The following is a 13,500-nucleotide window of genomic DNA, read 5'->3' as shown; positions in this document are numbered from 1 at the left end:
CTTCTTTAACTTCAGGTGTGGTCCAAGATGTTTTTTTTATTTTGAATGGAACAGAAGTCACTGGAATATATTTGCACACAACTTCCATATATTTATTTACAAGTAGTTGGTAGTTTGATGAATGATTAGTAAAGTTTTTGTCCAAATCGCAATCAATGATATATTATGATATATTTTTGATAGTTTGCTTTGCTCCAAATATAATTTGAATGAAAAGTAGCTCGTACTTCAAATTTCATAGTTTTGAAATGTCCACTGAGTAGGAAATAAGCTTTACCCTTAGGTGTGTCTCCAATCAGATCATCCTTTTTGAGGTCTTTGACTTAGTTTGGTTTATTGGTAATGACAAGGTCAAGAATATTACCCGGTGCTTTATTTCTTGAGTTACAATAATTTGGGAATGTTATCATTTGAGTAAAAAAATGTTCACCTAAGCATTGATGAACTTGGTGTCACTAGGCCATTCTTTGTTGATATGCGCTACAACTAGTGTACTGTCATCAACTGTTCTTCATATGTTGTGTGACTAAAGTTATAGAAGAGTTGTAAAGTTATATAAGAGTTTTATAAGTACATGGGTGAGCAGCCTAGTTTCGAGAGATTGTATTTCGCAGCTTTTGTTACAGAAATTTTTTTCATGAGGGTATCATCTATATTATCTTGAGGTCGTTTTTCATTACCGAACTTGATAATTTGCCAAAGTTCCTCAATGTTAAAGTTGTTTAGTTTTTTTATACTAGTTAATACAGCAGGAATAGTAGATTTAATATACATAATATACAAGTGTTGATTCTAGCTTTGAGCTCTAGTATTTTATCGCTATTTAAAGAGCAAGGGTTGTTAGCCCAAATGTAGATGGGGTTGTGTTTGAATTTAGTTGCAGTATTGAGTAATGGTTGTTGTGCGTATCTTGCAGGTTCTGGTTTTTTTAAACCCAAACCCGGAAGATACACATTTTCAAATTGTTTGGGAGGTATACGCCTCTTTACTTTAGCTATATTTGGAGCTAGGGACTGGATTGGTACCATTAACAACAGACATAGCGGCATTGAAGCTTGTGGTGTTATGTTGTGTTATTACAGAAGGCCACCAGATAATTTCAGTTTGTTCCTTGCTGATCCATTGACATCTCGAATTCTTTTTTGATTCATTTGTGTCAATGCAGCGTACAGTACCTGTGCGGCGGTGGATGATATAGCGAAAGGGCTGGTTTGGCAAAGTCTTTTCCAGTTTATTGCTTTTGTATTTTTTTTCTGTATTTAGTTTAACGCCTCTTGCTCTGCTGCAGTGCTCTCTTATGTAAACCCCTTTAAAAAGTTCCTTGCCATGGTATTTTCCTCGAATCATTTACTTCTCTAATCGACTTATGTCTTGTTTCTTATCCTAGTCAGTGCTCAGTTTCTCCACATTCACCCTCAGATGCTTCTGATCACAGTTTTACCTCTCTAAAACTTTTATCTCATTCTTCTTTATCGTCTGAATCCCCTATCATCATACCTCTTACAACTATCTTAAAGCTGACTGGGACTCTTTCTGTGATTTTCTTCGTGATGGCAATTGGGTAGAAATCTTTCATCTTCCTGTTGACAAATGTGCTTTTTACATAACTTCGTGGATTCAGACTGACATGGAATCTTTTGTTCCCTCTCAACGATTCCAGGTCAAGCCTCACTCTCCTCCATGGTTTTCCTCACACTGCGCTGCTGCGATTTTCAATCGAAACCGTTACTTCCATATTTACCAGCAAAACAATTCTCCAGAAAACAGAAGTCTGTTTATTACTGCTAGAAACCATTGTAAAAAGGCTTTGTCTAACGCTAAAGCTCGCCATTCTCAGGTCATGAAGTCTCATATTTCATCACAAAAATTAGGCTCTCGTGACTTCTGGAGAATCTTTAATAGTATCAATAGTAAGGCAAATCTGTAATTCCACCTCTCTTGTATGGTTCAGACTTTGTCACCACGCTTAAAAACAAAGCTGAATTATTTGCTAAGAACTTTTCATCAATATCATCTCTTGATTCCACTAGTTGTGTTCTACCTGATGTAGCTGTCAAACAGGTTGATCCATTGCTTGACATTTGTATCACTCCAGCTTCTGTATCTAAAGTGATTTCCTGGTTAGACTCTTCTACAGCTTGTGACTCAAACAACATACCTGTTGGAGTCTTGCAGAAGTGTTCTCCAGAGCTATCGTCTATACTTTCAAAACTATTCAACAAGTGCTTATCAGAGTCTTGTATTCCAGCCTGCTGGAAAGCGGCATCTGTTATCCCTATTTTCAAAAATTCTGGAGAGCGATCTGATTCGTCAAACTACCTTCCCATTAATCTTCTTCCTATTATAAGGAAGGTTTTTGAATCTTTAATTAACAAACACTTAATTTCTCATCTGGAATCTAATAACTTACTTTCTGATCATCAATATGGATTTCGATCTTCTCGTTCTACAGCTGATTTGCTAACAGTAATAACCGATAAGTTTTATTGTGCATTAGATGAAGGTGGAGAGGTTAAGGTCATCGCTCTTAACATTTCTAAAGCTTTTGATAAAGTTTGGCACACTGGTCTTCTCCAGAAGCTTTCTTTTTACGGTGTATCTGGTAACATCTTCAAGATTATTGAATCCTTTCTTTCCAATTGTAGTATAAAAGTTGTCCTCGATGGACAGCACTCTTCTTCTTATTCTGTATCTTTAGGGGTTCCTCAAGGTTCAATCCTTGGCCCTATATTCTTTTTAATTTACATTAATGTACTTCCAGATATTCTCTCATCTAAGATGACATTGTTTACTGATGATATTACCATTTATTCTTGTCATGATAAGTCAACGCTCTCTGATTGCTTGGAGGAGGCATTTGAGCTTGAAAAGGATCTCACTTCTGCAACAGCATGGGGCTCATAGTGACTGGTGAACTTTTATTCAGATGAAACTCAGTTTTTTTTAGCCAATTGTTATCACAATAGTTTAGATCTTCCTATATTTATGAACTGTAACATACTTGATGAGTCATCATGACCCTTCATCTTCTAGGATTAACTCTTACTTCTGATCTTTCTTGGAAACCATATATCCAATCAGTTGCAAAATTAGTATCTGCTAAGGTTAAAATCTAATTATCGAGCTCGACACTTTCTTACTCCAGATTTTATTCTCTATCTCTATAAATCTCAAATCTGGCCTTGTATGGAATACTGTTGCCATATCTGGGGCGGATCTTTTAATGATACCCTTTCTCTTTTAGACAAGGTGCAAAAACGCATTGTAAACATAGTTGGACCTGCTCTTGCAGCCAACCTCCAACCATTATCACATCATTGTAATGTTGCTTCTTTTTCTCTTTTCTACAAATACTAAAATGGGCACTGCTCTAAAGAGCTAGTGTCTTTTGTGCCATCTACTAAAATTCATTCTCGTATTACTTGTCATTCAATAAAGTCTCATCCTTTTTCTGCGACTGTTCCTAAGTGCTCCAAAAATGCTTATTCATCTAGTTTTTTTCCTCGAACATCAGCTCTTTGGAATTTGCTTCCTTCATCTTGCTTTTCTGATTCATATAATTAGCAATCCTTTAAGTCGTCTGTCAATCATCATCTTGCTCTGCAATTTTCATTTTTTTTCTTCCAGTAACTTCCAACTTTAATTAGTGGTTGCTTGCAGCCTTGTTGGAAGCGATGATGTTAAAAAAAAATTTATTTATATAAATATAAAATATTTAATAAATCTTTTCAAACTTTTTCTGATTGCTTTTATAAACACTTTTAATAGCGAAAACTTTTAGTGGGAAAACAAGCATTTCATAACAAAACTCAAATTTAATAGTGTAATAAAAAGTACTGGTTTCTATAAAAGTTAAAAAAACTATTATGTTGAAATTTTTATAAAATGAATTTAAGAGACGTTTCGAAAGCTAAAATATATGTTTAAAATTTATAAAAACCATCAGACAAAAGATAAAATAAATACTGAAATATAAGTTTAAATTATTAGTTAATTGCAACGTTTTAACATAAATGATAAAAACAAGGGCTGCCTTATTTGAAAAAAATTAATGCTTAGGCCTCATTTAAATAATGAATTAGCTCAAAAAAATGACGTATTTTATTTATGTAGCTGTGTTCAACTTCATTTTCTGTAGTTAACAAAAAAAAATAATAATAATAAAGTTTATATACAATACTGAATTTATAATTAATTTTGGAACTAAAAAGATTATAAAATAAATGCTCACAAAATATGAGTCCGACAAATTGGCTGATAGACGTCGTAATTTACAGGACAATGTCCGATATCTGGCAGCTATTTCAAGCCCTTTATAAATATATATATACATAAATATATATATGTGTGTGTGTGTATATATATATATATATATATATATATATATATATATATATATATATATATATATATATATATATATATATATATATATATATATATATATATATATATTTATATATATATTTATATATATGTATATATATTTATATATATATATATATTCATATATATATATATATATATATATATATATATATATATATATATATATATATACACACACATGTATAGATACACATATATATGTATATACACATATATATGTATATACACACATATATATACACACACACACACACACACACACACACACACACACACACACACACACACACACACACACATATATATTGTATAATGTTGAAAATACAAGTTTAGTGTTGCAACAGCATCTGACATACAATATACGGGATCAGATATTTGCTAATCGCCTGAATCAAAGTGAGAAATATTGGTGGGTGGTTGGAACTAAGTTGGTAGAATAAGTAAACATATTTTATCCAATATTAACACCAGGCTAAGAAATGTTTTGCATTTAAATCAGTGGAATAGTACACAAAATTTAATAAATTGGTTAAAAATATCAATGACTAACATTTTTATAAGTTCTTTATTTTTGACATGGTCACTTTTACCCTTTAACAAATAAAAAGCTCCTTATCAACTCCATTCACTTTGCAAAACATAACTACCATTAAAATAATTTACCATTTGATGCAGACAATAAATCTTTAATTTTCCACACGCAAAAATCTTTATTTTTTACCAATGACCAAGTTTTGGATGAAAAAATTGAGTGGTTTGTTTGATGTTACCATGGTTGTATTTGATGAAGCGGAGGTGCGCAAATTAGTTAGTACTTTTTTTCTTTTCCAGACTTTGCAAGTTTCAGATTATATAGAGATGATGGCTTAGCTATGTTTAAATAAGCAAGCAGTCCTAAGATGGAAAAAGTTAAGAAGCATTTTACTCAAATATTTAAGCAAAACAACCTCAGTATTTCCATTGAATATAATATGAAAGTTGTTGATTTCTTTGATATTACACTAAATCTTAACAACTGCAGTTTTCAACCTTACCATAAGCCTGATAGTTCCTTAAATTTTATCTGTGTTAGTACTAACCTCAATTGAACATAGATTATCTTCCGATTCTTGAAGCCAAAAAATTTTTCAAAAGACTGCTTCTATTTTTGAAGACACATTAGAAAAGTTTGGATTTCACACCAATCTCCATCATCATTTAAATCTAAATAGTAAAAAAGAAATATTATATGGTTTAATCCTTCTTTCAGCAAAAATGTTGTAACCAAAATATACCTTTTCTTAAATTTAATTGACTTACATTTTCCAGAAAATAAAACAGAAATAAAATTTGTTTACCATAAATAAAAGTTGGTTACAGCTGCATGCTAAATATTTAATCAATTATAATTTACACAACCAACAAATTTTGCGCAGCAAACTCATTGCTAATGATACAAACTGCAACTGCATTAAGAAAACCGCATGTCCGTTAAATAACCAATGTCTATCAAAAAATGTTATACATAAAGCCACTTTAGCATCACCTAATCCCAGTCTTATAGAAAAAATCTTACATAAGTATTAGTGAAAATGCGTTTAAACTTAGGTTTGCCATAACAACCTCAAATCATTTAATGCAACCAGGTATAGAAAAGAACTTTCCAAAAAAATCTGGAAACATATAGACGCAGGTAACATGCCTATAATCAATTGAAAAATAGTTAAAAGATGCCAATTTTACAACCCATCCACAAAAAAGCGTAATCTTTTTATTTATGAAAAGTATTTTATGATTTTTGATATGGGATCACTACTGAACAAAAAAAATTAGGCATAGGAAACAATTACTTAGTTTCACTTTTATTCCAGCAATTAGCACATATCGGATCACATATATTTGGCATCAGGTGCTGTTGCAACACTAAACTTGTATTTTTTATAATGGTTTTTATTTTATATTTTTGAATATGCTGATGATTACTGATGCTGATGGCTGATGATTGCCAAAAAGCAATCATCAACCATGTTTAAAAACTCTAAAATTTAAAACTTTAACTTTAAGTTTCATTATAAAGTTGTATTTTTTCATTGAAATTATATATATATATATATATATAAATATAAATATATATATATATATATAAATATATATATATATATATATATATATATATATATATATATATATATATATATATATATATATATATATATATACATATATATATCTACTATAGCATATTAATGTAAGCATTTGCTCCCTTTTTTTGCTTATCTAAATCGATACGGCTTTTTTAGAAAAAGAAGAAAAAAATCAAGAATAATGAATGAAAAGATAGCTGCCCCATGCCAAACCCTCAGTCGATGTAGCAGCACTCTGCTGTGAGTTAGGCTATTTGTCAGTCAATGTATGTACTGAAGCCCCCGGCAGCTGGCTATTTCAGTATGGCGTCACACTGCTCACCTAAATCAGTAGTATAAGATATATATAAATCAGTTTTTTTAATTTTAACTAGATTCCAGGGCATGCTACTGTGTTTATTGACGAACCTCGTCTAAGTGACTTCAAGCAAGTTTTAACAAAAGCTGGAATTCAGGTTGCTTTCTTATTTATATTTATATTTTATAATAAATATATGTTAAATAAGGTATATTTTGATAAGATAAATATTATTAATATAATATATACTTAAAAATGAAAATAAAGTAAAATGAAATTTTAAAAAATATATAAAAATAAATAAATGAAATTATAAAATAATATAACTATGCTAGGTATGATTAACTACAGTATGTATTTTACTAATTATTATTCCTTTAATTTATTTAATTATTTAATTAATTATTCCTAATAGGCAGTAAGCATATTTATGTGTCAAGGAAGATTAATTATAAATATTATTAAATAAAAACCTTAGTCAATAAAGTGGCACCCACTTGCATGTTCTACCTTGATAGTCAGTGGATGTATGTACTGAAGCTCCTGGCATCTCTTTTGTCTCAGTATAATATCAGACTGTTAATCAAGGAATGCATTTATATATATATATATATATATATATATATATATATATATATATATATATATATATATATATATATATATATATATATATATATAATTGCTATTATATTTTTTTATAGGTATAAAGGTATATTGTTTTAAAATATATTACCATAAAACCATAAAGCAACTTTTGAAGGTTGTATGTAAACCGCAACAAAATAGATACATGTATTTTCAGTTTAAAAAAAAAACTTTCGTTTTATAAGCAAAAACAGTAAGCAGTAGTTATTTACCAAAAGATTGTTTAAAAATAATTTTTGTAAAAAAAACATTGCAATAAAGTTGAACTGTTAATTACCAAAGCTTTAAAAAAAATCTCTTCAGAATTTCCTTTGAAAATTTATTTCAAAGTGCTAATATCAATAGTCAACAAAATTACTTTAAAATCTTGCTAAATACAATAATATCCTTTGTCAATTGATTTGTAAATTTTCAATTTAGTTTCTACTTGCCACACTAATTTAAAGTTCAACTGATCAGATAATTGATCTGATTGATCCTTTAATTTAAGTCATTAAGTTGCTTTTAAAGGTTTTTCATGGGTTTAGGTTCTGTATACAATGATTTGCTTAGTGTTAAATCGGGTTATTCAATTATATTTCAGCCTCAAAATGTTAGAATTATATATCTAAGTTTATTGATAAAATGATATTTTTATAACAAAATTGGATATAAAAAATAAGAGGTTTATTTATTTAAAGTCGCTGAGATTAGAACTTATCTACTTATTGTACTTAAAATGACTCACTGAGATTAGAACTTATCTACTTAAAGAATGTACTTAAAGTGATTGTACTGAAATGTACTTAAGAATGTACTTAAAGTGATTCATTGAGATTACTTTTATCACTAATTTAATGTTTACCCTGCTATTATAGGTAAAGTTGCTTTTGTTTTTTGGTGTGTTTTTTAATTACTATCATAGTGATTGGTTAAGTTTGTTCTTTTACCATGATTGGTTGAAGTTTGTTTTTTCACTAGGATTGGTTGAAGTTTGCTTTTTTACATGGTATGATAATGGTTATGATAGGTTGAAGTCTGGACAACCTTAAATTTTTTCAAAAACTCCTAATAAATTCTAATTTTCTTTTCTTTTTTTTTTATAATGATTTTTATAATGATAATTAGGGATGAAGTTTTTCCCCAAAATTTTTAATTTGGGAAAATTTCTGTTATTTTATAATCAAATATAAAACTTTTAGGCAGTTGTTATGAATAGTTTTATGGTAAAGTATTACGAAGCAGATTATAAAAATTAACTCTTTCTTGCACTGCTTCGAAAATGTCAATGAAAGAACAGAACTCAAGATGTGGTTGTACATAAGTTGTTTAAAGTATACAAAAACTATTAATATCCCAATAGTGGAAGGTTCTTATTAATATTTCTAGTGCCATGTTAGCTTATGCAACAGCGTGTGCAACTTGATACCGCCACTTGAGTTGGTTGTTGACAATGATGCCAAGGCTGTGGTTGTTACCAAGGTGGTCGGTCATGATAAAGATTATGCGCAATCTTGGTAGGTTGTCAATAAAAACAGTGTTATAGTGGTTGTTAATTCTTTTGTCAAAGAATATAGCTTTGAACTTGTCTATGTTAAAACTCATGCTCCAGATATGGTCCCATTCGACGTTTAGAGGGTTGTCATTTTAGAGAGTTTGATAATCGGAGGTGGTCTTTATAACCGCAATTAGTTTCATGTTGTGGGCAAACAGCTTACAAACATGTTTGTAATATTTACAAAAATCTTTGTTATCTTTATTAACAACATGCCTAGTATGTTGTTAACTCCACTGAGAACATCCAACCAATCAGAGAAGTACTCATCCTGTACAACTCTATGACAGTGGCCAGTTAAGAAGGCGCGTAAAGTTGACAATTAGAAGTCTATGACTAACTTTATCGAAAGCTTTTGCAAAATCAAGAAGAATCATGATAATTTCTAGATAAGATTCAAGCGCTATGGAAATTTGTCATGCACGATTTATGAGGTATAAATCCATGTTGATTGATGTCAAGCAGGTTGTGGTCAATCATATGTTTGAGCATACAATCTCGAATTAAGCGCTCCATTACCTTGAAGGAATAGAAGTGAGTGAGATTGGCTGGTAGTTTGCTGAGTTTGTCCTGCTCTCTTTCTTAAAAATAGGTGTTACGTTAACTTATTATTTTTTAATTAAATTATGTAACAAAATCGTTTAATTCAATTTTTAAAAAAGTTTCCTTTTTTTTAATTGACAACTTTGACTAAAGAAATTTATTAAAAATCAAAAATTATTGTTAGCAAACAAATTTATTTAGATGACTCTTGAATATTTAAAGCTTATTCAAAGTTTTTATAACATGCACGATTTTGAAATTTTTATATGAACAGAAATATTTTATTTCAGCGCTGTGCAATTAAATTATTTTTTGGTTCATATACATTTTTCACAACCAACGTTTCACGGCATTTCTGCTAATTGTTGCTTTTAGCGTTTAGTGACGCGTTGTTGTATAATCCATAAGTGACCAAAGTTATAGTACCTTAAAATTTCACAGATTTTGAGGAAAAAAGAATACTTAATATATAAAAATCAAAGAAAAAAAAGTTTACAAATGTTAACTCTTAATAATATTAGTGTTAAATTTGATCATTTTATTCAATACTTTGCAACAGTATGCATAATTTCAAAACACTTATTTTGTAAACAAATTATTTTAGCAGATTTCAAATGAACATTTTTTTAACAATTCTTAAGCACGAAGTGACAACCAATATGATTGGAAAAAAAAAAGTTTAAAAAAATTGAAATACGTATGTATTTTTGTTATTTATTCTTAAATGACCGAAGTTACATGGTGACTGAACTTTGGCGATTTTTTGGTATACAATTAGTTTTTGCAATGTCAAGAAAGTATCTGAAAATCAAAAAAAATTAAGTTTACATAGAAAATCCGTCGTGCTAAAGTTTACATAGAAAATAACGTCAAAAGTTCTGTAAAAAGAATGAAACTAGAAACAGAAAATCATTAAGTAGTAAAAAAATCAAGATTTATTAGGAAAAGAAGTCCAAAAAAATAGTCTACTTAATTCATTGAATTTCAACTCAGTCACATAACTTAGTTATAACTCAGTCACAACAAAAAAGTAATAAAAAATAAAAAGGAGTATCTGAAAACATATTGTAATAAAAAAAGTACCAAAAAAATCACTTGCTGGAGAAGTTAAGGCAAATGGACGAGCTTAAAATTTGCTTAAATTAGTGACAAAAAAAAGTTTTTGCATTTTAGAAGACAATACTGTAAAAAAGATCATGCAACTCTTCAATGAAAATCAATACATTTATTAGTTTAAGCGTTACAAAACATCTGATTTAAGTAAATTTGAGTTAAAAAATTATTTTTCCATATTGTATGACAAGTTGTTTGTAGTTTTGGTTTTAAAATCTCTCTTTTCATAACAAATTAAAATTTGACACCAGATCTATATGTAAACGAATGCTTGGAAAAAAAACTTACTTTTCTTGTTAAGAGCGCAAATAACCAACTTTATTTTAACTAGATCTGGCATCAATTCACTATTGCAAAAAAGTTAAAGTTAATTTGATCATTTTAATGCTTTGATTATTTTAGAATTAATGTAGTTACTTAACAACTTTAAATTGTTTTCAGGCTGAGTTTACTGGAGGCGTTTTAGTATGTAACAATGTGGTTGCAGTTAGAAGGGTAAAAATCTATTTTTGCTTTCTTTACTAAAATGACTTCTTTGTTTATAACAATAGCTAAAATGGCTTATTTGTTTATAACGATATTTGAAATTGCTTCTTTTTTTTATAGGGAGAACAGGGGAAAATATCTATTGAAGGTGGTTTGTGTGAAGAATACTATGTTATTCGACAGTTACTTTACGATCAGTACGCTATTGTTTAAGATGAAAAAGAATATTTTAGACATTTTTTGAAACGAAGAACAATTATTATGATGCATGAAAGATTTAATATTGTTTAGAAATAGGCAAAACGTTAAACTGGAGATCTGATATTTATAGTCGAATAAGTTTATACTTTTAACACGTTATCGAGTAACGCAACACGAGTCTTTTATATATAAAGAAAACTGAAAAGTCACTAATTGAAAACGAAACTTATTAATTAACCAATCATGGTAATTGATTTTTTTTTTTATTTTTTTTTAAATTGTCTACTCAGCTTTTTGGAGCGGTGAGGCTATGGTATCTTACACAAATAACATAACAATTTTAGGCTTTCTTTTTTTTAAGTTGTTTAAAATCCAATATTTATAAATTCGAAATTCGATTTAAATATGACGTCACCGTTACAGCCCCTAAGCTAAAATTTAATTACAGATTACCGGAACATAGATGTTAATTGGAACTGGGTAACTAGAAGTTTTAGTATTTTATTACTTAAAACATATAATTTTAGTTATATTTATTATCACGCTTGTTCACTTTTTTCAGCTAAAAAGCTTATTAAATTATTAAAATATGTTGTATGCAAAATAAAAATAAATTTTAAGACCCCCTAGTCGAGAAATTCAAAAAATTGTTTTAAAAAAATAGCTTGCATTTTTGAAACCATTTTAATATCATGTATCAATGCACACACATGTATTGGCAGAATCCAGATTTTATTGACAAATACTTCATTTTTTGGGAAAGAGTGGTGTGAATTTTACTTAGTCACAAATTTTTATCGCTTAACTGTTGTTTCTATTAAGTTGAATTATTTAAAATATTTAAAGATATAGTTTAAGGAGTAGATATTTAACTCAACATTTAACCTGGGGTGGGGTATTTCACTCTACATTTAAGTCTGGGGATGAAGATGCTTTTTGTATGTTTATACCTATGAAATCAGCATAAGCATTTAAAAGTATAAAATTTACATGTGAGATTTTCAAACTTGATCAACAAAAAAATATCTTTGCGTGTAATATTCTTGTGTGAAAATTGAGAAGTGCTTTCGTGGCGTATTCAATTTCTAAATGCTGACCGAACCCAATCCTTCGCTTGATTTATGTATAATTCGTTGCGCCGAAAAAAATGTAGTTCTTAGGCTTTGATGCAATATATATTATGCAGATTTATGCATGGTAGGGTCCACTTATTTTGTTAAACTTTAAAAAATAAAAACAACACATAAATATAATTATTAATAAACAACAACAATATTTAAAAACACATAAAACTACGTCAAAATAAATACATAAAACTACGTCAAAATAACGTCTGATAAAAGTCTTATGTTTTGAACGTTTTAACGCTTTTTTTTATTTATTTTTTGTTTATTTCGTCATTGAAAATAAGTGTTGCAATGTTTTTACAACAGAAAGGTATAACGTATAAAAATTTCGATCGGAGCTGGCAGAAGTCAAAGTCTTATCGTCCATTCCTGTTAATATAACTGAAAAATACAGCTGATAAAAAGGAATAAAGAAATTAAAGCGAGAACTGTCAGTCAATTTACCGTCTACATAAAAAAGAAAAATTTATTATTTTTTCTTATTATTTTTTCAAATTCTCTCTTTTATTTTACTTTATTATTATTACTATTGTTATTATTATTGTTATTATTGTTATTATTATTATTATACACGCACACATACTTACACATATATATCCGTTCATATATACATACAATACCAAATAAATCTGTGCCAACATATTGCATCTACAAATTGCGTCAGTATTATAAAATAAAATAATACCTAACATGTTTTAAGTATAAATCAATTTATAAGACATTAAATAACTAAGGTTAACAAAAGTTTTTAATAATAAAAATAATATTAATAGGAAAAATCAGTTTGTTTTAAGGTTTTTGGTATAATAAAGTTATTTATTGTGTATTTAGTTTAGTATTTGTGCTTTAAAGAAAAAAAGATTGCAAAATACTTGGTAGCATATCATTTTTAAACTTAAACAAAAAGTTGTATGTTAAAAATATTTATTTCATAGACATTGAGCACTCCAATTTCTCTTAGTTTTGGTCTGACATTAAAACATTTGTTTTCATTTAATATCAAGCGACTGGCTCGTTTTTCTATTTTGTAGATCGTAT

The 13,500-nt window shown here is 28.7% G+C and overlaps 1 protein-coding gene across 1 annotated transcript in view; it reads left to right on the top strand.

Annotated features, from left to right (window-relative positions):
• LOC100197697 (cleavage and polyadenylation specificity factor subunit 2) overlaps positions 1–11,678 on the top strand; it is a 79,482-nt gene extending 67,804 nt beyond the window's left edge. The window contains exons 19-21 of the mRNA XM_065808868.1: positions 6,887–6,967; positions 11,090–11,143; positions 11,255–11,678. Coding sequence (XP_065664940.1) covers positions 6,887–6,967; positions 11,090–11,143; positions 11,255–11,347 — 228 coding nt within the window. The 3' untranslated portion in view covers positions 11,348–11,678. The remainder of the gene's footprint in view (positions 1–6,886; positions 6,968–11,089; positions 11,144–11,254) is intronic.
• The last annotated feature ends 1,822 nt before the right edge of the window (positions 11,679–13,500 follow it).

The sequence above is a fragment of the Hydra vulgaris genome, chromosome 11 (genome assembly GCF_038396675.1).
Source record: "Hydra vulgaris chromosome 11, alternate assembly HydraT2T_AEP".
Taxonomy (NCBI): Eukaryota; Metazoa; Cnidaria; class Hydrozoa; order Anthoathecata; family Hydridae; genus Hydra; species Hydra vulgaris.
This window is presented reverse-complemented; position numbering and strand designations above follow the sequence as displayed.